Source organism: Phacochoerus africanus, chromosome 9 (genome assembly GCF_016906955.1).
Source record: "Phacochoerus africanus isolate WHEZ1 chromosome 9, ROS_Pafr_v1, whole genome shotgun sequence".
Lineage (NCBI taxonomy): Eukaryota > Metazoa > Chordata > Mammalia > Artiodactyla > Suidae > Phacochoerus > Phacochoerus africanus.
The window spans coordinates 53,959,482-53,986,303 of NC_062552.1; the positions used below are offsets into that span (position 1 = coordinate 53,959,482).

The 26,822-nt window shown below is 40.3% G+C and overlaps 1 protein-coding gene across 1 annotated transcript in view; it reads left to right on the forward strand.

The window, feature by feature from the left end:
* The window catches only part of SEC11A (SEC11 homolog A, signal peptidase complex subunit), a 46,552-nt gene that overhangs the window by 18,070 nt on the left and 1,660 nt on the right, over positions 1-26,822 (forward strand). Inside the window, exons 2-4 of the mRNA XM_047795926.1 lie at positions 6,456-6,565; positions 13,342-13,491; positions 20,629-20,748. Coding sequence (XP_047651882.1) covers positions 6,456-6,565; positions 13,342-13,491; positions 20,629-20,748 — 380 coding nt within the window. The remainder of the gene's footprint in view (positions 1-6,455; positions 6,566-13,341; positions 13,492-20,628; positions 20,749-26,822) is intronic.

The following is a 26,822-nucleotide window of genomic DNA, read 5'->3' on the forward strand; positions in this document are numbered from 1 at the left end:
GTGGGTTAAAGGATCTGGTATTGCCACAGCTGCAGCATAGGTCACAGCTATGGCTGTCTTTGAACCAGGAACTTCTATATGTTACAGATCCAGCCAGAAAAAGAAAAAGAATAGGAAATATAATGATATATTTCATAACTGTAATAGATAAACACACAGTATAAAACTTCTAGGTTATGGCTTGTTAGGTAATAATATTTAAAATTACTGGGGTTCCCTGGTGGCCTAGCAGTTAAGGACTCTGCATTGTGACTGTTGTGCCTCAGGTCACTGCTCTGGTACAGGTTCAATCCCTGGCCCAGGAACTTCTATATGCCGTGGGTGTGGCCAAAAAATTACGTATCAGCGTTTATTTTGCTGAATTTTCTTTTGTAGGTTTTTCTTAAATTCTTATTATTTATTACTGTGTTTTTTAAACTGTCATGTGGATTATTTTAGTCACAGACCTTTTGGGGGAAGTATCCACATACTGTTTCCTGAAAGTTCAAAAGAAAAATGGCTTACACAGATAGCCATACCATACCTACCAAGAAATATTGCATAGAACTTTGGTTGGCTTAATAACATTCTTTTCTAGTTACACCTTGTACACTGAAGAACGTAATGTTCCAGTCAATTCTTAGAAAAAATAACGAGGCTGTTCAAGTCGGCAGTTGTTATTCTACATATGTCACAATATCTTAGTTAGCTCGACGTAGCCACATGGTATGAGATGGTTAGGTAGCTGCCACCTTCTTTCTGCCAATACCAAAAAACTCACTGTTTTTCCCATAGATTCACTAGCATTCAGATATAGTGGTGAAGGAAGTTGGCAATGTTTGTCTTTTAAGTAAAGATTTTAGATTTTTGGCAGGAAAAAGGGGATAAAAGAGAGAAGAGTATGACATTTTCGAACTTTAGCTCAGAATATGTATTTTTGTAAATAGTGTGCTTCTGTCTAGGTTTTGGCTCACAGACCAACTTGGCAGTGTGCAGTCACCTTGTCGGAAACATATACCAATTATACATAGTGAGGGACTTTTAACCACCTTCCCTATTAAGAATGATGAGGAGGATCTTGATGAGATCACAATAATCGTTCTGTAGTGAAAAACAGTATTACATGTCTGAGGAAAAAAGAAGGGTAATTACAGTGACCTCCTTGCCAGGGACACAGAAAAGCAGAATTTTTTAAGTTTTTGATTTTTCTTTTAAAGGGCAGTCATTTTGGGGTTCGCGTGGTGGTTCAGAGAGTTGAGAACTTGGCTAGTATCCCTGAGAATTCAGGTTCAATCCCTGGCCTCGCTCAGTGGGTTAAGGATATGGCATTGCTGCAGGTTGCAGCATAGGTCACAGATGGGGCACAGATCCAGCTTTACTGTGGCTGTGATGTAGGCCACGCCTGTGATGTAGCTGCAGCTCTGATTTGACCCCTAGCCTGGGAACATCCGTATGCTATAGGCTTGGCCCTTGAAAGAAAGAAAGAACAAACGAGGAGTTCCCATTGTGGCTCAGTGGTTAACGAATCCAACTAGGAACCATGAGGTTGCGGGTTCGATCCCTGGCCTTGCTCAGTGGGTTAGGATCCATCGTTGCCGTGAACTGTGGTGTAGGTCGAAGACACGGCTCGGATCCTGTGTTGCTGTGGCTCTGGTGTAGGCTGGCAGCTACAGCTCCGATTCGACTCCTAGCCTGGGAACCTCCATATGCCACGGAAGCGGCCCAAGAAATGGCAAAAAAAAAAAGAAAAGGAAGAAAGAACGAACGAACAAACAAGAGAGAGAGAAAGTTATTTTTATTAGATAGCCCACTGTTCTGGCAATGCTGCATCTGTCCCCTTCTGAAAATGGGAAGATTTTCCTCAATGAAACAGATGTGAACCGGTTGACAGTTGCTTGCTTTTTTTTTTTTTCATTTTTTAAGGTTTTATTGAAGTATAGTTGATTTACAATGCTGTGATAATTTCTGCTATAACACAAAGTGATTCAGTTACATACAACACTTAGCTATTTTTAGTTTTCAGTGTGAATTTTTTGTGTTTCTCTGCAGAAATACTAATATGTTTGATTATGGGATGGATATTGCCTGCTAGGGATGTTACATAATACATGGCATGTTTGAGTATTAAAACTTTTCAAAATCTGGCCAATTCTGAATTCTGAAGCATTTCTGACCCCCAAGGATTTTAAATGAGGAATCATGAAACTGTGTTTTTTAGTTTTTCTGGAATCCCACAGCCCTTCCTTCAGTGATTCTGGATTGTGACCCATAATCTACTGTCCTCACCAGTACTATAGGTGGCTTTTTTAGCCTGGAGAGTTTGGAAAATAGAGCCTTTAGCTGAATTCCTGACTGCTGATCCACTGTTGACTATAATAACTTTTTTTTTTTGTCTTTTTAGGGCCACACCTGCAGCATATGAGGTTCCCAGACCAGGGGTTGAATCAAGAGCTGCAGCCCCCAGCCTACACCACAGCCACAGCAACGTCAGATCCGAGCTGTGTCTGCGACCTACACTACAGTTTACGGCAACGCTGAATCCTGAACCCACCGAGCGGGGCCAGGGATTGAACCTGCATACTCATGGATACTAGTCAGATTTGTTTCCGCTGAGCCACGACGGGAACTCCTTGACCATAATCACTTTTTTTTTTGTCTTTTTTGCTATTTCTTGGGCCGCTCCTGCGGCATATGGAAGTTCCCAGGCTAGGGGTCAAATCGGAGCTGTAGCCACCGGCCTACGCCAGAGCCACAGCAACGCGGGATCTGAACCACGTCTGCAACCTACACCACAGCTCACGGCAACGCCGGATCGTTAACCCACTGAGCAAGGGCAGGGACTGAACCCGCAACCTCATGGTTCCTAGTCGGATTCGTTAACCACTGCGCCACGACGGGAACTCCCATAATCACTTTTAAGAAACTAGTTTTCCTGCTTTTAGTCTCTCCCACCCTACTTTAAATTTGTCTTTGGAATAAAAATATCTTTTTTTTTTTTTGTCTTTTAAAAAGCTGCCCTCTTGAGATGGCATTTCAGAGACCTGAGTTCTAGCAGCTGCTATTCTGCCTACCAATAGCTGTGCAGCCATGAGTGCATCACTTAGCCTGTCTGTGCCTCAGTTTTTTCACCATAAATGAGAGTGTCAAACTGGTTTCAGGTCACACATCATATTACTATATTATATCATATGCTCATATTTTTATATTACTCAAAGAATAGTAAATGCTTCTCAGTGTTTGTTAGAAAGTGTCCATATTTTCTTCTTTTGTGGATGACATTAACTGTCTTGATAGAGTATGTCATGCTTCACTGGAGGTATATTTTCTGGCCATTAACATGGACTTAAGAAAAAAACCTAAACAACTTATTTTTGAATAGGTGATACTTGTACTTAGTAAAAGCTTTAAAAACCTGAAGCATACATATTGGAAAGTATTTTCCTTCCACTTTGACTTCTAGTTCCTCGTCTCAAAGGCAGCCACTGTTCCCAGTTTCTTGCATATGCTTCCAGAGATTATACATTTATAATAATATGCAACCTGAAAAATGTTTTAAATATGCAGGAAAAACAGATTAATTGAAGGGAGAAGATAGAAAATCATTTAAGAGAGCTAACATCCTCATCATAATAGATAATAGATGGAACAATGGAACTCCTTAAATATCTTAAATTTTTATTTATCAAGTATACTTCAATAAAGCTGATTTAAAAAAAAAAAAGAATGCTTGAGTGAGTCCCCATTGCGGCTCATGGTAATGAAGCCAACTAGTATCCATGAGGACAAGGGTTCAGCCCCTGACCCTTCTCAGTGGGTCAAGGATCCAGAATTGCCATGAATTGTAGTGTGGTTTGCAGACATGGCTTCGGTCTGGTGTTGCTGTGGTGGCTTTGGTGTAGGCCCGCAGCTGCAACTCTGATTTGACCCCTAGCCTGGGTACTTTCATTTGCTGCAGGTGCAGCCCTAAAAAGCAGGAAAAAAAAGAAACTTGAAAGAATAGTAAACACCTGTAAGCGATCATAGATTTATCAATTTTTAACATTTTTTTCATAGTCTTTCTGTGTGCATTTATGTATATATATATAATTTTTTTTCTGAATAGTTCAAAACAAGTTATGACAGTTCACTCCCTAACTACTGCTACTAGCTAATTACTGCCAGGCATGCACTTCTTAGGAATAAGAACAGTGTCCGACATATCAGGATACCATTATCACGTCTATAAAAATTAACACTAATTTGCTAGTATCATTTGTCATATTTAAGTTTCCCCAGTTGACCATAAAATGTCTTTTATATTTAGGATTTTTTTCTTATATGCATCTTTTTCTTTTGAACCAAGATCCAATCAAAGTTTATGCATTACATTTGCTTATTATGTCTCTAGTTCTTTTTAATCTAGAATAGTCTCCCATTTTATTTTCATGGCGTTGAATTTTTTTCTTTTTGTCTTTTTAGGGCCGTACCCACAGCATGTGAAAGTTCCCTGGCTTGGGGTCCAATTAGAGCTGCAGCTGCCAGCCTAAGCCACAGCCACAGCAACACAGGGTCCAAACAAGACTGCAACCTATACCACAGCTCACAGCAACACTGGATCCTTAACCCACTTAGCAAGGCTAGGGATCGAACCTGAAACCTCATGGATGTTAGTCTGGTTTTGACCATTGAGCCACCATGGGAGCTCTCGGACATTGAATTTTTAAAGACTAAAACAGTTGTCTTATAGAATGTCCACATGCACATATATTTTTTTAAAATAAGAGGGATTAGGAGTTCCCGTCGTGGCGCAGTGGTTAACGAATCCGACTAGGAACCATGAGGTTGCGGGTTCGGTCCCTGCCCTTGCTCAGTGGGTTAACGATCCGGCGTTGCCGTGAGCTGTGGTGTAGGTTGCAGACGAGGCTCGGATCCTGCGTTGCTGTGGCTCTGGCGTAGGCCAGTGGCTACAGCTCCGATTTGACCCCTAGCCTAGGAACCTCCATATGCCTCAGGAGCGGCCCAAAGAAATAGCAAAAAAAAAAAAAAAAGAAGAAGACAAAAAAAAATAATAATAAGAGGGATGAACTTGTATATATTTTTGAAACTTCTTTTTTTCACTTAAAAATGTTTTATGAATGTCTTTTTCTTTTTATGGCTGCACCTGTGGCATATGGAAAGGCCTGGTCCAGGCGTCACATCTAAGCTGCAGCTGAGACCTATGCCACAGCCCCTGCAACACCAGATACAAACCACATCTGCAACCTGTGCTGCAGGTTACTGCAGCATTGGATCCTTAATCCCTGATTGAGGCCACAAATCGAACCTGTATCCTCACAGAGACAATGTCAGGTCCTTAACCCTGACCCACCAGGCCCTCCAGTTCCCACTGAACCACAACAGGAACTCCATGAATGTCTTTTTAGGTTCACATTTTTGGTCATCCATTCAAGTTTCCATAATCTGAGATTAACATTCTTCTTCAGATTTCTTCCAGTACTCTTCAGCACCATCTTCTGCTTCCTTGAACTGTTTGCCCTAATGTCCAGTCACCTCTTATTTTTATTAATGATCCAATCTTAGTCCAACACAATTGGCTTACATTATTTCTCTCACTTGAAATGTTTTTCTGGCCTCGTATCTGCTTATTCAAGTCATACAATTTTAAAATTTGTCAAGCAGTGGAACTTTAATAAGACATAAAGCTGGCCCCAAGTTCTTACTCTGTGACTGACAAGCAGTATGACTTTGATGAAGTCATTTCCTTTCTCTGAGACCATTTCCCAAGTTATAAAATGAGGGATGGAGTTAAATGTCATTAAATAGCCCATAGTTATCAAATGACAAATATTGTAGAAAAGTACTAGATAGGTTTAGAAGCAGAAGTCTGTTGCTGTTGGCTGGTGTTTATCGTGGATGTGATTGAGTTTAAGCTGAATGGTTGTGAAGCCCAAATGAAGTAATTTATGGCAAAAGTTCTGAAAACAATGTTATCATATAAATGTTATGTGTTTTAGTAAACAAAACAAAGCAGGATACTTTGAGAGAAAGAGGCCTGTTTTGGAGGCTGGTGTAATTATTACAGTATTTTAAAGAATATCTTAAGGAGTTCCTGTCATGGCACAGTGGAAACGAATCTGACTAGGAACCATGAGGTGGCGGGTTCGATCCCTGGCCTCACTCACTCACTCAGTGTGTTGAGGATCTGGCGTTGCCGTGAGCTGTGGTATAGGTCGCAGATGCATCTCAAATCTGATGTTGCTATAGCTGTGGTGTAGGCCGGCAGTTGTAGCTCCAATTGGACCCCTAGCCTGGGAACTTCCATATGCCCCCAGTGTGGCCCCAAAAAGCAAAAAAATAAAAATTAAAAAATTAAAAAAAAAAAAAAAGAGTATCTCAGAACTTCAGCTGCCCTAATAGTACTTTTAAATTGATACTGCTTTCACTTGCTTTCCTGGGAGGGGTAATTATGGCTCTCATCTTTTCTCTTATTCTTACAGCTCTATTATCAAGTCCTAAATTTTGGAATGATTGTCTCCTCGGCACTAATGATCTGGAAGGGATTAATGGTCATAACCGGAAGCGAAAGTCCAATTGTAGTGGTGCTCAGGTAACAATTAATTTTTCTTCTCAAGGCACAGAATTGCATGCATTAGTTAGGAGAGGAGTTGAGATATTGGAATAACCTATGTATCATTCCTTTAGAAATGACTCTTTCCCAGAAAAGAGCCTGGAAGAAAATTGGTTACTATCTCTCAGTTATGAGAAATTCTCAACCTTGCTAGGTACTTTCCATTCAGACCCCCAAGGGGCTCATGACTTTTCTATGAAATGTTTACTATGCGAGCTTTATTTTTGGCACATCTTTTAAGAAAATGTTTCCATGTAATTTATTTTCCTGAAATTCTTCTGTCTTCTTACATTCTTAACTTTGATATTTCAGGGCTGATATTAAGTTGTTAATTTACTAGATTATATATCATCCCCCAAATTAAGAATTCTGCAGCATGTTCTCAGTGTCAGTACAGAAGCATCACTAATCATTTCCATGTTTCCTGCTGACCTTTAAATTTCACTTCTAAATAGACTTTAGGAATTTTGAATATATTAATTTCATCTCTTGAAGTGACAAATGTGCTGATTTTTTCTCCACTGTCTTCCTTCCCTATCCTTGTACGCATACACTTAATGATTTAAAAACCTAATTTAGCAACTCATTTTTGGAGAATTACCACTCGGTTATTTAATTGAATCATTGTAGTTCTGTCCTATTTGGGGCTTTATTATGTAAGCTATTCCAGATCTTTTCTGGAGATAATGGGGTATAAATATAAAATAAATTAAATCATTAGCATCACCTAGAGCCTAGATAATAGTGCATTACTCTTAGCAAGATGAATTTGACTCTTTCATTGTCATTCTAGGAACTACTTCCAGCAAAAAGTAGTTGGAACCTCTGAGTCTCCAAGGTCTTACTCCTACCTTACTCATACTCATACCTTACTCATACTCATACCTTACTCATACTCATACTCAGACCTAAGGTATGAGTTTGTAGTAATCTGTATATTAGTAATCAAATGCAACTGTGGTTTTAGAGATCCAGTGAAATTCTGGAATTTTTCAGTTGGGGAAGCATTTAATGTACTATTCTAGGAGTATAGAGACCTTGGTCGATAGCTCATTCATTGTCTAACTACAACCTGGGCAAGTCACTTATTCACTGAACCATAGTTGCCTCACGTATAAAATGAAGGCTAGACCCAGGTGACGTCAGAAGTTCTTTCCAATTCTAAAATTATGTGGTCCTTTAAGTTTCTAGACATTCTTGAATTCAGCGGAGAGCTTCAATTTGTGAAGTGTTCAAACACTAACAGAAGGAGAAGCCACACTAATTGGCACTGTGGGGAAAAGATGTAGAGAAAAGGCCCAGGGAGGCTTCTTTTGGAAATTCTTCTGGGATTATTTCACACTGAGTTCCCATCAGTGGAGATGTTTAAGGACAATCTAGTGACCTTTAAACTGGGAATGATGCAAAGAATAGGTGATTAGACTAAGGACCTGCTTAACACTTTGATGGTCCTAAAAATGTCAGTTGGGACTTAAAAAGGGTGTTTGGTTAAGTTCTTTGGTAGCTAGGTTATGTGTATACTGAACTTTTCTGATTGCCAATGCAGAGTTATGAAAAGAGACCAGGTCATATTAGAAGAGAATCTGGTCAAGACTGGAAGGAGCAGTCATTAGAAGAGGGTAATTTATGTGATTGAGTAGTATTTATGTGATTTCGTGAAACTTCAAAGGAATATAATTTTTACCTGGAGTAAAATGTATCTCAGAGGACTCTGGCCAACTGAGTATCCATTTTTAGGACTTTTATGAATCCATTGAGGGTAAAGACAAATACTTTTTTATTATTTATTTTATTAACTGAATTTTCAGGAAACATTCAAAACTGATTTTTTCCCCTTTATAAAGCTGAAGTAAGTTTAATTTACATATAAATTATTTGTACATAACATTATAAAACTGGTCATGATTGATGTATTAAATTTAAATGTATAGTTTAATCACATAATAGTAAGAAGTTTGCTAATAATTTATTTAATTTTTTGTTTCTCCTGGTTGTTTCTTTAATGATCCTTTCACCACATGCTTTTATCTTTTTTTTTTTTTTTTTTTTTAAATGGCAAGCACCCACAGCCTACAGAAGTTCCCAGGTCAAGGATTGAATCCAGGCCACAGCTGCAACCTACACCACAGCTGCAGCATCAGTGGATCCTTTAACCCACTGCACCAGGCTGGAGATCGAATTCATGCCTCTGCAACCACCTGAGTTGTTGAAGTCGGGTTCTTAATGTACTGTGCCATAGTGGGAACTCCTGCTTTTATCTGTTTTTAATTGCCATCTGTATCTGAATTCTTAATATTTTTTTCTCATCCAACTTTATTCCTTGAGTCTACACTCTTATTTTCTTTCTTTCTTTCTTTTTTTTTTTTTTTTTAGGGCTGCACCCATGCCATATGGAGATTCCCAGACTAGGGGTCTAATCGGAGCTGTACCTGCCAGCCTAGGCCACAGCCACAACAACGCAGGATCCGAGCCACATCTGCAGCCTACACCACAGCTCACAGCAATGCCGAATCCTTAACCCACTGAGTGAGGCCAGGGATCGAACCTTTGTCCTCATGGATGCTAGTCAGATTCGTTAACCACTGTGCCACGATGGGAACTCCTCTACACTCTTATTTTCATCCTACACTAACATCTCTATCTGGATGTTGACCAGGCACTTGAGACTCTTTCTAATAAAAGTGAAATTCATCTCCTTTTCCCACAAACCTGTTCGTCCTCCTATTTCTGTGACTGTCGTGGCCATCTGCTCAGTTGTCAGTGTTAAAAACCTAGGAATCATTCCCCATCCCCACTTCTGTCATATCCAGTTGGCCATCAGATTTGTTATTTTCCCTCTCTATTCTGCCCTTTTAATAGCTGTCTTACCTCTTGTTCTCTTTCAAGGCCTCATCATTTCATGACTGGGCTGTTGTAGTGACCTTTAAAAAAAAAAGTCCTTTTTTTTTTTGCTTTTGCTTTTTAGGACTTCACCCACAGCATATGGAAGTTCCCAGGCGAGGGCTCGAATTGGAGCTGTAGCTGCCAGCCTACGCCACAGCCGCATTAACTCCAGACCCAAGCCACGTCTGCGACCTACACTGTAGCTCATGGCAACACTGGATCCCCGACCCACTGAGTGAGGCCAGCCTCCTCATGGATGTTATTTGGATTCATTCACACTGTGCCACAATGGGAACTCCAAAACAATACTTTTTTAATCATAAAAAAGTTAATACATTTTCATTATATAAAATGTTGAAAACAAAACAAAAATCTAGATGATTAAATCACTCATAGTTGTGGGATAGAACCCCATTAACATTTTAGTCTCTTTTCATGTATATTACTTCCTACATAATTGAGGTAATTCTGTATATGTATCTTTTTCTCAATCTTTTTCCCTTATCATTATCTTGTCTCCAGGTAGTTGCCAAGTATTTAATTATAAGTAATAGCCTGGACATTTGATCACCCAGTCTACTTTCTGATCTTTTCTAGTTTATTCATCAATTCAATAAATATTTGACTGTTTTCTATATACTCTGTAGCTGCTGCTTTTTTTTTTTTTTTGTCTCTTTAGGGCCAAACCCATGGCATACGGAGGTTCCCAGGATTGAATCAGAGCTACAGCCGCCGGTCTCCAGCACAGCTATGGCAACTCTTGATCCAAGCTGCTTCTGCAACCTACACCTCAGCTCATGGCAATGCCGGATCCTTAAACCACTGAGCGAGGCCAGGGGTTGAACCCAAGTCCTCATGAATACTAGTCAGGTTCATTAATCACTGAGCCATAATGGGAACTCCATATATACACTATAGCTTCTGAAGTGATATTTCTTAAGTGTAAATATGGTGATGATACTCCTTGCTTAAAATTCTTGAGTGCTTCAGAGGCAGTTCAGCATAGTGAGAATTGATTCCCTTGGTTCAAAATGCACCTTTATCATTAAAAAAAAAAATTTCTGGCCACGCCCATGACACGGGAAAGTTCCTGGGCCAGGGATTGAACCTGTGCCACGGTAGTGACTCAAGCCTCAGCAGTAACAATGCCAGATCCCTAACCTACTGTGCCCCAGAGAGAATGCCATCGCTTTTTTGATTTTTAACTCTAGGCCATTTTAGCCTCAGTCTCCCTATCTATAGAGTTGGGATAATAAAAGTACCTACATCACAGACTTGTGCTGAAGATTGTTAAAAAAATCAATCAGGAGTTCCTATCGTGGCGCAGTGGTTAACAAATTCGACTAGGAACCATGAGGTTGTGGGTTCGGTCCCTGGCCTTGCTCAGTGGGTTAAGGATCTGGTGTTGCCGTGAGCTGTGGTGTAGGTTGCAGATGCGGCTCGGATCCCACGTTGCTGTGGCTCTGGTGTAGGCCGGTGGTTACAGCTCCCATTCAACCCCTAGCCTGGGAACCTCCATATGCCACGGGAGCGGCTCAAGAAATGGCAAAAAGACCAAAAATCAATCATTCGAACAAAAAAAACACTTAGATGGAGTTTCTGCTATGGCACAGTGGATTAAGAATCCAACTATAGTAGCTTGGGTAGCTGTGGAGGTGCAGGTACAATTCCTGGTCTGGCACAGTTAATTAAAGGATCCCGAATTGCTGCATGTGCAGTATAGATTGCTGCTGTAGCTCGGATTCAGCCCCTTGTCCGGGGACTTTCATATGCCATGGGTGCAGCCATTTAAAAAAAAAAAAAAAAAAAAAACCACAAACACTTAAATTAACACTTTACAAATGTGTTCCATAAAGATGAGTCAGTCAACCAGAACAACTCAGCTTTTATCCATTTTATTTATACAATTTTCAAGCAAGGTTTTATTTGAACAAAGGATGTCATTGATTTAAAAACAATGAATTTGAATTCCCATTGTGGCTCGGTGGAAACAAATCTGACTAGGATCCATGAGGATGCAGGTTCAGTCTCTGGCCTAGCTCAGTGGGTTAAGAATCCAGAATTACCGTGAGCTGTGACGTAGGTTGCAGACAAGGCTTGGATCTGGCATTGCTGTGGCTGTGGCATAGGCCAACGGCTACAGTTCTGATTTGACCCCTAGCCTGGGAACTTCCATCTTCGGAGAGTGCGGCCCTAAAAAGGCAAAAAATAAAAATAAAAACGTTGAACCAAAATAAAAACATGAAAATTTCAATTCTAGAATACCTTCGGTAACATTTTTGCCAAACACATGTTCTCTCCTAAGCTACAGCTGCAGCAATGCCAGATCCTTAACCCACTGTGCTGGGCTAGGGATCGAACCTGTGTTCCAGCACCCCCAAGACACAGCCGATACCCTTGTGCCACAGTAGGAACTGCCCCACAAGTAATCTTAACAAAAATTTCAAGAATAAACATGTATTGAAAAATCTATATTTCTAGTGATTCCCAAATTTTGCTATATATTAGAATCACCTGGGATCTTTACAAAATACCGATGCCAGCTTCCCATCCCCAGGGATTCTGACTGAAGTGGTTTGAGATATGATTTGGACATGGGGATTTTTAAGTTTCCTAGGTGATTCTTTTTTTTTTTTTGTCTTTTTGCCTTTTCTAGGGCCGCACTAGCGGCATATGGAGGTTCACAGGCTAGGGGTCCAATCAGAGCTGTAGCCACCAGCCTATACCAGAGCCACAGCAATGCGGGATCCAAGCCACGTCTGCAACCTACACCACAGCTCACAGCAACACCAGATCCTTAACCCACTGAGCAAGGCCAGGGATCAAACCCGTAACCTCACGGTTCCTAGTCGGATTCGTTAACCACTACGCCACCACGGGAACTCCTCTAGGTGATTCTTGTGTGCAGCCGAGTTTGGGAACCACTGCCATATACCTTTATGTATGTAGAGGGACTAGAGTCTTCAAGCAGAAGTGTTCGGACTTATTGTTCCTGTATTGGATTTTATTCCTTGTCTACCCATTTTTTTCTTGCTAAATTTATTGTTATTTTGAAAACTGGAGCTTGAGTTTCTGAAAACAATACTGATGGGAAACTTCTTCACAGAAAGAAAAGTTTCATTAAAGTGCAAACATCTTAGGACTTCAGAAGACCTTGGTATAGGGTAGAACAGATGAAAGGTGAGAAGACACTCCAGACTTTTTTCTTCACTGACTACCATGGAATTGAATTATTTCCTCGTTTCTGAAATTCTTAGGCAAAAATCTCTGCTCTTGTCTTGGTTTTCTTTCTTGGTTTTCTTTTTAGGGTAAGTAAATAAATTGATAGCACAAGTATTATCTCTGTAGCTGACTATTCTTTGACTTGAGCAGCTGTTTTTCCATCTGGTTGGGTTGATACCATAAGGTCATCTTTGGTCTCTATCTTTATAAATGGCAAAAGAAAAAGATCCAGTTCTCATTTGAATATTTGAATATCTTTAGCGTTTTCAGATGAAGTGAGAATAAGGACAGTGATTATAAAGTTCATTCTATTGTATTTCATTTGTCGCTTGAAATTTTAAAAGGTTAAAGAATTAGTAACATTGCCCTTTTCAAAATTTAAGCTCCTTTGAATAGTAATGCTTGAAAAGGAACTAGTTAATGAAGGAAACCTTTAGTGTGTGTACTATTAGCATAACTCATTAGTCTGTGGAAACTGTTTGGAGGATAATACACATTGATGTTGATGTATTTGTTAAGCTCATTTGTTTAGATAATTCTTTCAGCATATTCCAGAGATGATACTTTCCATTGTTTTGTTGAATATCTAACTTTGAGAGTAAATTTAATCTGAGACTTCATTTCCTATTCTGTTCTTCTTTCATTCCCAGTGGCAGCATGGAACCTGCATTTCATAGAGGTGATCTTCTCTTTCTAACAAATCGAGTTGAAGATCCCATACGAGTTGGAGAAATTGTTGTTTTTAGGATAGAAGGAAGAGAGATTCCTATAGTTCACCGAGTCTTGAAGATTCATGAAAAGTATGTGCTCTTCACTATATTGTCTCTATTTTAAAATATTTTTATGTTTTAGTGTTTGCAGTATTTAATTTTGATAACCTAAAAATTAAGAAAAAAAGGTATGTGGGAGTTTCTGTCATGACTCAGTGATTAACAAACCCGACTAGCATCCATGAGGATGTGGGTTTGATCCCTGGCCTCAGTGGGTTAAGGATCCGGCATTGCCGTGAGCTGTGGTGTAGGTCACAGACACAGCTTGGATCTTGTGTGGCTGTAGCTGTGGCGTAGGCTAGTGGCTACAGCTCTAAATTGACCCCTAGTCCCTGAGAACCTCCATATGCTGCAGGTGTGGCCCTAAAAAGACAAGATTGAAAAAGAAAGTAAGAAAAGGTGTGTATGGGGGGAGTCTCCACTTCTAGATCCTTCTTCCAATCTTTTTTCTTCTTTTTTGGCCATGCCCATGGCATGTGAAGGTTCCTGGGCCAGGGATCAAAACCCACACCACAGCAGCGACAATGTCAGATGCTTAACCCCACTGAGCCACCAGGGAACTCCCCAATCCATTTTTGTAAATGTCTAAAGATTTGGAAAACTAATACTTATTTATTCATTTATTTCCCTAAAGTTTTTTTTTTGAGATTTTTCTTGGTTCCCTTCTACTTTCTAACCAGGTCAGTAACCCTGTATATAGCTCCAGAAAAAACATGACATAAGGATTGATCCCAAATAGGATTTTCTGATATAATGGATGAGGTAGCCCTAATCTTTCAAAAACAAACCTTTAAGGCAATCGCACAGGCAAAATAAGAATAAGGATAAGTTTAATGAACTTTTTCGAATTCCAAAAAATTTTCTGAAATCTAATGTTATTCTTGTAAATATTGTCTCTTGCATTTTAGAATTGAAAAAGATGTATGAAAAACCTTTAGAATCCCCTATGGTGGAGAAGGGACATAACAATGAGCAAAAAATGTCACCTCTCTGGGTCTCAGTTACCCTGCCTGTAGGAGAAAGAAGTTAAGGAACATGAATTATAAGATTCCCTGGGTTGGAGTCCTGTTGTGGCTCAGCGGTAACAAACCCGACTAGTATCCATGAGGACACGAGTTTGATCCCTGGCCTCGATCAGTGGGTTAAGAATCTGGCGTTGCCGTGAACTCTGGTGTAGGTCTCAGACTCTGCTTGGATCTGGCATTGCTGTGGCTGTGGCGTAAGGCTGGTGGCTGCAGCTCCAATTGAACCCCTAGCCTGGGAACCTCCATATGCCATGGGTGTGGCCATAAAAGGACAAAGAGAGAGAGAGAGAGATCCCCGGGTTCTCAGCTTATGCCTTCCTGCGCCACTATATACTCCTCACCCCCTCCTTTCAAAATCTGCAATATTTCTGGTTAAGGAAAACTTTAGAAGGGAAGGAAAGAAAGAAATGAAGGAAAAGGGAGTGTCCTGGAAGACATACAGAGGGCAGTGAAACAATGGAGTGATGTAGGTTCTTGAGCACGAGGAAGCCCTAAATAAATACTGCCTCATTCTTACCACCCTCTCAAGTCGCTTGTTTTCTCCACTTACGGAAGAAGGAACTGTCAGCTGTTGCTTTTGAAAATCCCTGTAAACATTCTTGTTTAGAAGAATTTGTCTTCATTGATAAAGATCTGACTGCTTTTTCCCCATACTTCAGGGTACTGAAAGAGTATAATTTTAAAATGGCACTCTCTTACTGACTAGGAAGGAACACCCTTTTTTTTTTTTTTTTTTTAGAATCGTGAACGTTTATTCAGTGTACGTAGTGTCTTCCACATTCGCAAAGTGGATTTGTGTTATTTGTTCTCAGCATTGCCTGTTATAAACAAATTCACAACTTTCCCCTGAATTTATCAGAGAAAATCAAATTAAACCCAAGACCTGCTTGGGGCAGAAGTTGCCCATTTTTATGCATGATCTTTTGAAATTGAGTTTTTGTTTTGTTTGCTTTTTAGGGCTGCACCTGCGGCATATGGAGGTTCCCAGGCTAGGGGTTGAATCAGAGCTGTACCTGCCACAGCAAAGTGGGATCCCAGCCGCATCTGCACCATACACCACAGTTGACAGCAACGCCTCGGCCAGGGATCAAACCTGCATCTTCATGAATACTAGTTGGATTCGTTTCCGCTGGACCACAATGGGAATTCCTGAGATTGAGCTTTTTATTTTAAAAGAGTTATCTTGGGAATTCCCGTCATAGCTCAGTGGTTAATGAATCTGACTAGGAGCCATGAGGTTGCAGGTTCTATCCCTGGCCTCGCTCAGTGGGTGAAGGATCCGGTGTTGCCGTGAGCCATGGTGTAGGTTGCAGACATGGCTCAGATCCTGCTGTGGCTGTGGCTGTGGCTGTGGTGTAGGCTGGCGGCTACAACTCCGATTGGACCCCAGCCTAGGAACCTCCGTGTGCTAAGGGTGCGGCCCTAGAAAAGACAAAAAAAATAAAATAAAATAAAATAGTTATCTTATTTCAGGGCAGGCTCATTGGCAGATATGTCAATTATAGATTCCTTAAATTTTAAAAATAGTTTTTAACAGAATTCTGAATATTTTAAAGTATATGGGGTTTTTTGTTTGTTTGTTTGTTTGTAATCTAAGGTTATTGGTCATTTACTTTGACATTTGAGGTGCCTTCCATTTGCACTCTTGTTTAGATAACATCCTATTAATCTTCCAAAGTTTCCAATTTCCTTTTTTGCTGGCGGGGGGACATAAAATACCTGGTAGTAATAATCATTTGATTTAATAAGATTAACAGGGAGTTCTCTGGTAGTCTAGTTGTTAGGACTCAGCACTTTCACTGCTACGGCCCTGGGTTCAATCCCTGGTCTGGGACCTGAGATCCTACATCAGACTGCTGCATGTTGCAGCATTGTTCTTAATTATGGGACCAAGTGACAGTCAAAATGGATCAGGTTCTTGTAGTAAATGAATGTTTTCAAGCTGGTTTTTGCACTGCTGTTTGTTTCTTTCATCTGTACCTTGTTTTAATAAATAAAATCCTGAGCTTTAAGAATAGACGTAAGAATTGTTCAGCTGACTTCTCTCTTTTCTTATTCCTCCTTTCCTTCTCCATCTGCTTTTATGTAATTTTGTAAATTTATAAATATAATATAAAGCCCTTTGTTTAATATATTGAATCTCCATCTTGTGAACATTCTTTTGGGTCGGGGGGCAGGGGACCACACCCACAGCCTATGGAAGTTCCCAGGCCAGGGATTGAATCCAAGCCACAGCTGCAACTTACACCACAGCTTCGGCAACACCAGATCCTTAACCCACTGCCTCAGGCCAGGAATGGAACCCACACCGCCTCAGAGACAGCACTGGAAACTTAACACCACTGTGGAAACTTCCTTTCACCTATTTCTTGTTTTACTTTTTCTTCCTAAATAGAGGAGTTAGGAAAGAAGAAATAGTGAAGTTTGTTTTTTAATTTAAAAGATGAGATACAGAGTTCCTGTCATGGCTTAGTGGTTAACAAATCTGACTAGGAACCATGAGTTTGCGGGTTCAATCTCTGGCCTTGCTCAGTGGGTTAACGATCCAGCGTTGCCGTGAGCTGTGGTGTAGGTAGTGGTGGCTCAGATCCCGATGTTGCTGTGGCTCTGATGTGGGCCAGCAGCTACAGCTCCGATTAGACCCCTAGCCTGGGAACCTTTATATGACGTGGGTGCTGCCCCAGAAAAGACAAAAAGAAAAAAAAAATTAATTAATTAATTAATTAATTTTTAAAAAAGATGAGATAGCTATTAAATGTTATCAGTTGGCTTAATTCTCTTGGATAGCTCCTCATATTAGCCTATTAGCCATTCTTTTTTCTTTCTTTCTTTCTTTGTTTTTTTGGCCACCCCTCGGCCTAAGGAGTTGCTGCACCAAGGATCAGATCGGAGGCACATTTGTAATGTACACCACAGCTGCAGCAGTGCTGGACCCCTTAATCCATTGTGCTGGGCCGGAAATCTAACATGCATTCTGGTGCTGCAGAGATGCCGCTGATTACTACAGCGGAAACTCCTAGTCAGCCATTCTTAATACTTACATTTTCCCCCTAAATAAACTCTTTATCTTATTTTCTAGCCTACTCTGATATGTATTTACTAAGTTCAGCCAGTAAGTGTTATAATTTGATGATATTGAATACTAACATGTGATCAAGTACTTGGAAGGAGTTCCTGTCATGGCGCCTCGGAAATGAACCTGACTAGTATCCATGAGGACACGGGTTCGAATCCCTGGCCTCACTCAGCAGGTTAAGGATCTGGCATTGCCGTGAGCTGTGGTGTAGGTCACAGATGTGGCTCGGATCCCATGTTACTTGGCTGTGGCTTAGGCCCACTGCTATAGCTCTGTAGCTTTGATTCAGCCCCTAGACTGGGAACCTCCATATGCCATGGGTGTGGCCCTAAGAAGACCAAAAAAAAAAAAAAAAGTATCTGGAAGGAGATATTTCACACTGGCGTGACTTAGTCCTTAGCTTTGCTTTTTCTGTGCACAATATTTTGCACCCATTTAGCTCTTGGGTTCTTACTTTATCTTATCTAATTGGTTAGTTCCTTCTTCCTGACATCATAGTATTGTGATGGTTGGATTAAATTGTTAATGCTTTGAGCTCCTCAGAGGTAGATAATATTAAATATTTAGCTGCTGTGCTAGCCAGGGAAAAGTCCCATATAATTGTCTAGTCAATCAGGATTTGGGGCCTGTGGGTTGTGAAGTGCTGCAGGGGGTGTTCATAGCAGGCCCAAAGGAGCTGGTTGCCTCCAGAGAGTATTTCTTGCACTATTAAGTAGATGAAGGAGGAGTTCCCGTCATGGCGCAGCGGAAACAAATCCAACTAGGAACCATGAGGTTGCGGGTTTGATCCCTGGCCTTGCTTGGTGGGTTAAGGAACTGGTGTTGCTGTGAGCTGTGGTATAGGTTGCAGACGCAGCTTATAAAGTAGTTGAAGAAAACCTGTGCTTTTTCGAACAACTATAGTAGTCTTTCCTGATTACATCCCAAAGGGGGCAAATTGTATTTCTTTGTTTTGTTGGCAAATCAAGTCTTTGGAAATAGCCTGGGTCCGTCCCCCCCCCCCCCCTTTTTTTTTTTTTGCTTTTTAGGGCCACACTTGCAGCATATGGAGGTTCCCAGGCTAGGGATCTAATTGGAGCTACAGCTGCCGGCCTACACCACAGCCACAACAATGCCAAATCCAAGCTTCATCTGTGACCTATACCATGGCTCCCAGCAACACCGGATCCTGAACCCACTGAGCAAGGCCAGGGATCGAACCTGCAACCTCATGATTCCTAGTTGGATTCATTTCTGCTGTACCACGATGGGAACTCCTAGTCCAGGTCTCTTGTAGCATCCCTTTCCTCTCCTGAGAAGTTCCCATTTCCCATTTTTCCTTTCCCCATATTTGGTTTTGCTTTTCTGCCTCTATGGGGCTGCTGTTATTTCCTGGTTGAACTGACTTTTCCTTCTTACTGCTCCTGACTTTTGCTCTTGGCACCTGTCCTCTTTTACCCTCTGGGATTTTTCAGACATTCTTTCACTTACCGAGTTGTCAACTACAGATTATTTTTCTCTGTATATTTGCATTTTTTTTCTAATTGGAATCTCATTTTTAATGAGACTGTTTGCACTTGACTGTTTTGGGTGTTCGCAACACCTCCCAATTTAGTTTTATCTCCCAATTTAGTTTTAGATGATTTAGTGTCTAGTGAGCCAGTTTCTGGCTTAGAATCTAAGTAGATATTAGTCAGTAGGAGTTGCAGCTATTTTAACATAGCCTTTATCAACTGTAAGATATACTTTGCTTTCAAATTTTTTTTTTTAGGGCCTCACCCGCAGCATATGGAGGTTCCCAGGCTAGGGGTCTAATCAGAGCTGTAGCCGCCGGCCTGCACCACAGCCACAGCACAAAGGATCCAAGCCACATCTGCGACCTACACCACAGCTCATGGCAACGTCAGATCCTTAACCCACTGAGCGAGGCCAGGGATTAAACTTGCAACCTCATGGTTCTTAGTCGGATTCGTATCTGCTGCACCATAATAGGAAGTCCTTGTATCAATTAAATTTTAAGATTACTAGAAGCCTCATGGTTCTTTAGTAGAATTAAACTAATCATTACCTGCTCCAGTAAGATGATGTTTCTATAAACACTGACATGTAAAAATAATGTATGTTTATTGGAGAAAAAAATTAGAAGCTTAAAGAAAAGCCATAGATAGTTGCTGTTTACACCTTGGCTTGTCATTTTAGACCTTGTTTAATATTGTTCGTTTTTACTTTTTTTTTAATGTGAAGAATTTCTAGCTTGTACAAAAGCAGACAAAACAGTATAATGAACTTCCATGTATGTACTAGTCACCCAGTCCCAATAATTATTAGTCTGTAGCCAATTCTGCCCCACCTACCCTACCACCTCTTCCCATTCTCCTGCCTGTGTTATTTTGAATCAAATCCTAGATATCGTGTGATATCATATGTAAATATTTCAATAAATATCTATAAAGCATAACCAATGAACTTATAACTTTTTAAAAAATTTTGTTCGAATCCAGATTCAAAGAACGTCCACAGTTTCAGTTGGTTAATATGGCTTTATAATCTCTTATTTAACCTATAAATTCCTTCTCTAATTTTCTTTGTTCCTTATTTTTCTTTGTTCCTTATTGATTGAAGAAACTGGGCCATTCAGTAGTTTCCCATAGTCTTCATTTTGCAGATTATATCCTCTAGGGTAGTTTAATGTGTTCCTTTTTTTTAATTATTATTATTTCTAGAAAATTGATGGTTTGTGTTTATTTTAATATAAAAATGAGATTATATTCTACATGCTGTTTTGTAATATTTTTTCACTTTATAAAATTTGTATGATCTTTAATATCGTTAAATGTTCTATATCATCCTCCTTAATGCTTGCATAGATTTCAACTCCTGTTAGACTGAGCTTGTTTCCAGTTTCTTGCTATTATAAACAGTTCAGCTATGAACATCCTTTTAGCTAAATAAATAATTATTTGGATATTGGGAATGATGATAAAACGCCACGGTTTCCACAGGAATTTTCGGTTAACAAGAGCAAATCTTGTGCTTTCAAGTGGCATGAAGGTATTTGATGACTTGGGTTTCCTTTCCTCTTTTAAGGCAAAATGGACATATCAAGTTTTTGACCAAAGGAGATAATAATGCAGTGGATGACAGAGGTCTCTATAAACAAGGACAACACTGGCTAGAGAAAAAAGATGTCGTGGGCAGAGCTAGGGGGTAAGTATAGAGGGGGGCATTTACCAAGCTTTGCATATCCCTTGAAACCTTGGCTCTCAATCTATTGTCTGAGCATACACAAGTGACTATAATGGTTTAGTCCTGGTTCTGCCAAATCACCTTGTGTCCTTTGAAAACATATGCTTCTTCGAATGCATTTGAAACTTCAGGTTTGCTGCTCCAGAGGGGAGCTTATGGGTTGCTATAGAATAGAATATTAGTGATGAGGATGAATAGAGTGACGATTTAAACAATTCATTTGTTTGTTTAATTCATTTAAGAAATGTTCTTTGGAGTTCCCATTGTGGCTCAGTGGGATGAGGATGTGGGTTCAATCCCTGGCCTCGCTCAGTGGGTTAAGGATCCGCCATTGCCATGAGCTGTGGTGTAGGTCCCAGATGTGGCTCAGATCTGGCGGTGCTGTGGCTGTGGTGTAGGCTGGTGGCTACAGCTCCGGTTGGACCCCTAGCCTGGGAACCTCCATATGCCGCAGGTGCAGCCGTATAAAGACAAAAAAAAAAAAAGAAACAAAGAAATGTTCTTTAATGTCTATTGTGTGCTAGGCTCTGGGGATCCAGAGCAGTGTTCATCCTGCTTCTTGAAACTTAAATTTCTTAAGTATTTACTGAGTCGGCAAGTATTCACATCAATTAATTTTATCGTGATAATTTATTCCATACTTTTTGTATTCCTAATTTTGCAATTATTGAGGTCAAGTGAAATTTAAAAGTTATATTAAGCCTGTTTATTTCAGATTTTATGAGGAGAACAGATGAGTGGAGGACAGGAATTGTAAGTTATTGGTATGAGGAAGTATGGGATTATTACTACTTTCATGTTATTAATAGTATTAACAATAACTCACATTTATTAGGGCTTACCTTCTGCCAGAGACTCATTCTGTATGCTTTCTTTACAAGTTTTACCTCATTTTAACCTCAGAAGAACCCTGCTATTTCCACTCTACAGATGAGGAAACACAAACATGTTAGGTTCTCTAAGGTCCCACTGATCGATGATAGTAAGTGGCCGGCTGACTCCAGAAACCAGTAACCATCACACCAGAATCACTGGTATAACATTTTGAGCTAGGTAGCTGCTTGTTCTCACCATTGAGATGCCATATGACACTCTTAACCACTGTCAGAACATCTGTTCCTTCTGACCTAGAACAGACACTGGATTCAGTGATTCTACCAGCAAACAGTGGGATTGAGGAACTGTGTTATTAGGTGAAAGCTGCCTCGGTTATAGCATAAGAGATGTTCAGTTTGGGGCCAGAGACACCAGATCCGAAAAGGCACCAGTATATTTTGTCTTCTGTAGAGGTGGTTTTTTTAAGGATGCCTTACGTTCAAGGGAGCCTGATTTCCCATGATGGAGCTAAACTTTTAGAATTCAAAGTAGATCATCAGTACTTCTGCAGAGTCACAGTCCCCATTTCCCTCAGTTCCCAAGGTGCTGCTAATATCAGCCTCTTTGAGTCTTTTTGTTTTTCCTTTAATTGCACATGTACAGATTCTTGTAGAAACACGAGGAAATAACAATCATCAAAAAGCAAAGTTACTTTTCTCCTCCCCCCCATAAATATTTAATCTTTTTTTTTTTGCTTTTTGTATACCTACATAAGCACATTTTGTGTATGGAGAGAGAAATGGTCACACTGCTATAACCTCTTTTTTATCCCCCAAAGTTATTAGTATATACAAATCAAAAGATTTCCATATCATCATTTTCAAAGTTATATGCCATTCCACTGTGTGGAAGGACCATATTTTTATTTAGCTGATCTCCTATTGTTGGATGCCTTTGTTTTCTTTTGTTGTTGGGGTCAGTGTTATAATGAGCATCTCTGTTACATATACCTCAGTGCCTCTGTCCAATCAATCATTTCTTTTTTTTTTTTTTTTTGTCTTTTTAGGGCCGCTCTTGCAGCCTATGGAGGTTCCCAGGCCAAGGGTCGAATCAGAGCTGTAGCTGCTGGCCTACACCACAGCTCATGGCAACGCCAGATCCTTAACCCACTAAGCAAGACCAGGGATTGAACCTGCATCCTCATGGAGCCTAGTCAGATTCATTTCCACTGAGCCACAACAGGAACTCCCCAATCATTTCTTCCCAGTAAGTTCTTAGAAGTAGAATAACCTGGAGTTCCCGTCGTGGCGCAGTGGTTAACGAATCCAACTAGGAACCATGAGGTTGCAGGTTCGGTCCCTGCCCTTGCTCAGTGGGTTAACGATCCGGCGTTGCCATGAGCTGTGGTGTAGGTTGCAGACGCAGCTCGGATCCCGCGTTGCTGTGGCTCTGGCATAGGCCGGTGGCTACAGCTCCCATTTGACCCCTAGCCCAGGAACCTCCATATGCCGTGGGAGTGGCCCAAAGAAATAGCAAAAAAAGACAAAAAAAAAAGTAGAATAACCTGGTGAAACATAAACATATTTTAAGGCTTTTGACAAATTTTGCCAAACAGTTTTATTTATACTCCTGCTGGGATGACAGAGTGTCCCTTTGTCTGCATCTTGATTCACAGGTGTTTAATGCAGTTCTCTCTGCTCACTCTGACCCCCCATTTGGGTTAAAAGTGCATCATCCTATGAAAGGGTGGAGGAAGCAGGCTTTCTTTTTACTCAAGTAATGTGTCTTTCTGAAGAATTTTTGAAAAATCCCAAACACTATACAGTGTAATTTCTAAATCCCAACATTGAAAGTGTAAGCCTTTTTCTGGCTTTTACTTTAAAAAAAAAAAAAAAAGTGTTATACCCAGTTCTCTCTGAATTAAGTAACTTTTCATGAACATCTGGGACATGAACTGCAGGAGCAGAGACTCTTAGCTGTGCAAATTTACTTTCCATTGATTATATCACCACTCACCTTGACATATAATGGGGCACATAACCTCCTTTTGTGGAAATTGTGTTTATAAAATGCTAAACTCTATTTCAGAGTTAGACTGTACTCAAACTTTGAGAATAGAGCTTTTCTTCAGACCTGTCTGTGGCTGTGGTACAAATGTCTTTATGAATTTAAAAAAAAATGTTTTCAAACAGCTGCACATGAAAAAATTTTACACTGAAGCCTAAGACCCTAAACAAAAAGAAGTTTAAAGTTTTTCTATTGAGATATAACCCACATATATTGGGATATAAAATTGATAAAATGTTCAGTACAGTGGGTTTTATTGTATTTACAAGGTTGTAAAACCATCACCACTATTTAATTCCAGAACATTGCCACACCCCAAAAAGAAAACGCGGTACTCATCTGCAGTCACTCCCCATCCCCTTCTCCCTGTAGCTCCTGGCAGCCACTAATCTGTTTGTTGTCTCTATGGCTTGCTTGTTCTGGACATATTATAATATAAACAGAACCTTACAAATACATGGTCTTTTATGTCTGGCTTCTTTCACCTAGCATAGTGTCTTTAAGCTTCATTCATGTTGGTAGCATGTAATAAAATAGTTTCAGAAAATGAAAGTAATACTGAACCAACTAAGAATAGGGATGACTCTCTAAATTCAGGTAGTTGAAAAATATGAGAACCTGTTAGACAAAGAGTAGAAAGCAATAGGAGAAAAGGATGAAAGTCTGGCAGAAGAGAAGAGAAAAATTGACAATGAAAAGAGGAATAAAAATAAAAGAAGGTGCCGAGTAATTGAGCTCTCTGTCCAACAAAACTCAGTTTTTAATGGAGGAAGCTTTTAAAATGTACTTTTGACTGAACTTGAAACAGGTCATTCTGGGATAGAAACAACAGTTCTTTTTAAGTCATCTACTAGCATCTAAACTTCCCAGACATTAGGCAAAATGATTTTTACCCAGAACATCAGCAGATAGTTCTTCCTTCTGAGTCTCCTTCCTTAGCAACACTTCTGACCCCAGGAACTCTCAGGGACACTTATTTACCCATACTCTGCCTTCTAGATGTTAACTTGGTGGTTAACGGCTGGTGTTGCAGTTGGCTTTGTGAATGGCATTTGTTTTACTTACGTTAAACCTCTGGTTATTATTAACTCTGCTTTGGCCGAGTTGATCTGAGCAGAGTAGGAAGAAGTGCAACGGATGTGAAAGTAAGATGACTGATGGTAGCGGCATTATGCACTGGATTGGTCACTCTTGACTGTCTCTGTCCCTGGTGGGAAGCAATGGTACAGAGAATTAAGTCTTTTTTTGACTTTGGACAGCCTGTCACATTCTGACAACCTTCTATTTTGCTTATACTACTCCTGAAGATCAGGTTGCTTCTATTTCACTTATGGTGAGCAAGGAAAAACCACATTAGGGGGAAAAATGTTTCCATGGATCACCCGTAAGCGGACTCTGTGATCATTGTGCTTCTTTGAGCATACTTATCATTGCTTGAAAGTAATGCAAAAGTCTCTACCCATGAGAATGTTTCTGACTGATCATCAGGCCAGAATTAGCAGCCTGATACTTTTTTGTTTGTCTGTGTTTGGCTGCGCCCGTGGCATACAGAAGTTCAAAAGCCACAGCAGTGATAACACTGGACCCTTAAGTGCTAGGCCACTAGGGAATTCCAGCCTGGTATTGTTTTAGTAGAAGTCACAGATGCTTTTGGAGATTTTAACCTGCATTTTGCTGTAAGGCATTTGCCTTTATGTTCCTAATTTAGATGATTTTCCTTCTGAAAGACTGAAACTATTGCTTTTTATGAAGATGTTATAAATGAGACAGAAGAAATAGAGGTATAGAGTTATTGCATTAGAAAGAAAAAAAATGTGTATTAAAAATATAGAACACTGTCACCATGCTGCACAGCAGAAAATTGACAGAACACTGTAAACCAGCTGTAATGAAAAAAAAAATCATTAGGTATAAGAAAATAACAATAAATATATAGAAAACCTTCATCTGCTCTCCTACAGCTTTGCCAAGCCTTTCTGTAGTGACTGTTAACTTTTTACCTCACAGGACAAGGTCCCGGGGGTTGAAACTAAACCATGGGCCTTAAGAAGGGATGTTATTTGTCACCACATGCCAGTTCCCCACATCTTACTTGCTAGAACGGTGCTTTTTGCACTTTAGCATGCAGCAGCATCATTTGGGCCCAGTCTTCCAGAGGTGCTCTGATTCAGTAGATCTGGGAAGATAGAGCAATCTGCATTTTTAACAAGCTGTCCGGGTGATTCTCACAATGGAGGTGTGGGTTTTAAGGAACATCAACCTCTGGGAATGGAAGTTTGGCGGTGGCGAGAGAGAGAGGTCTGGGTAATGTTGCCAGAAGGGAGAGGGACCAGATGGGGGTGAGGACAGGAGACAGGAAGGGAAAGGAAGGAAAATGGACCAAAGACAAAATCTCTGTTTTTTCAGATTGCCTAAGGCTTCCATGGTGGAGGGTGATGTAGGAGGTAATTTCTGATGTGCAGCTTTGGTATGTGCAGAGGTCGTGGGTACCCTGATTAAAAGTTCCTGGGATATTTTAAAGTATGCAAAGGTCAGTCTCTGCTTCAGTCCAACCTCCCTTCCCTGGACGGGCTCTAGGACAGTATCACCCAGTACTTACTGCATGGAGTTCAGTAGCAGAAGAAGAAGAGAGTTGTACGTTGCTGACTCCTGTTTCTTCCTACATTTCTCTCTCCCCTGAATTCTTATGATGTTGAAGAGTCTTTTTGCTTTGAGGGGTCAGTGGAAGTCCTAGAAGAAAATGAGATCCCCAAGGGAAAGAGAAAAGAAGAGGCCTGGACATTCTAACTGAATCAGGCAGTATTTCCTGGATACCTACTGTGTGCCAGGTGTTGTGTTCAGCCTTGAAGATACAGTGGGGGACAGATTGGCATTGGCCTTGTCTGCCCTTGTAGGGTTTAGAGCTAGTAGGGGAGAGACACTATCCAGCTGGTTAGGCAACGAATGACGTAATTAAACTTGTAGTGAAGACTGCAAAGGAAGTAGCAATGCTATAAGATTATTTAACAAGTGGTTTTATCTAGTTTGAGGCAACAAACTTTAAGGACAAGAGGAAAACAAGAAAAAACAAAGGTGTAGCAGCCAAGAGGTGAGAAAGAGGCTTGTGGTGGGTTATAGAAGCCAGGGAGAAAGATTTCAAGGGCGAGTTTGCG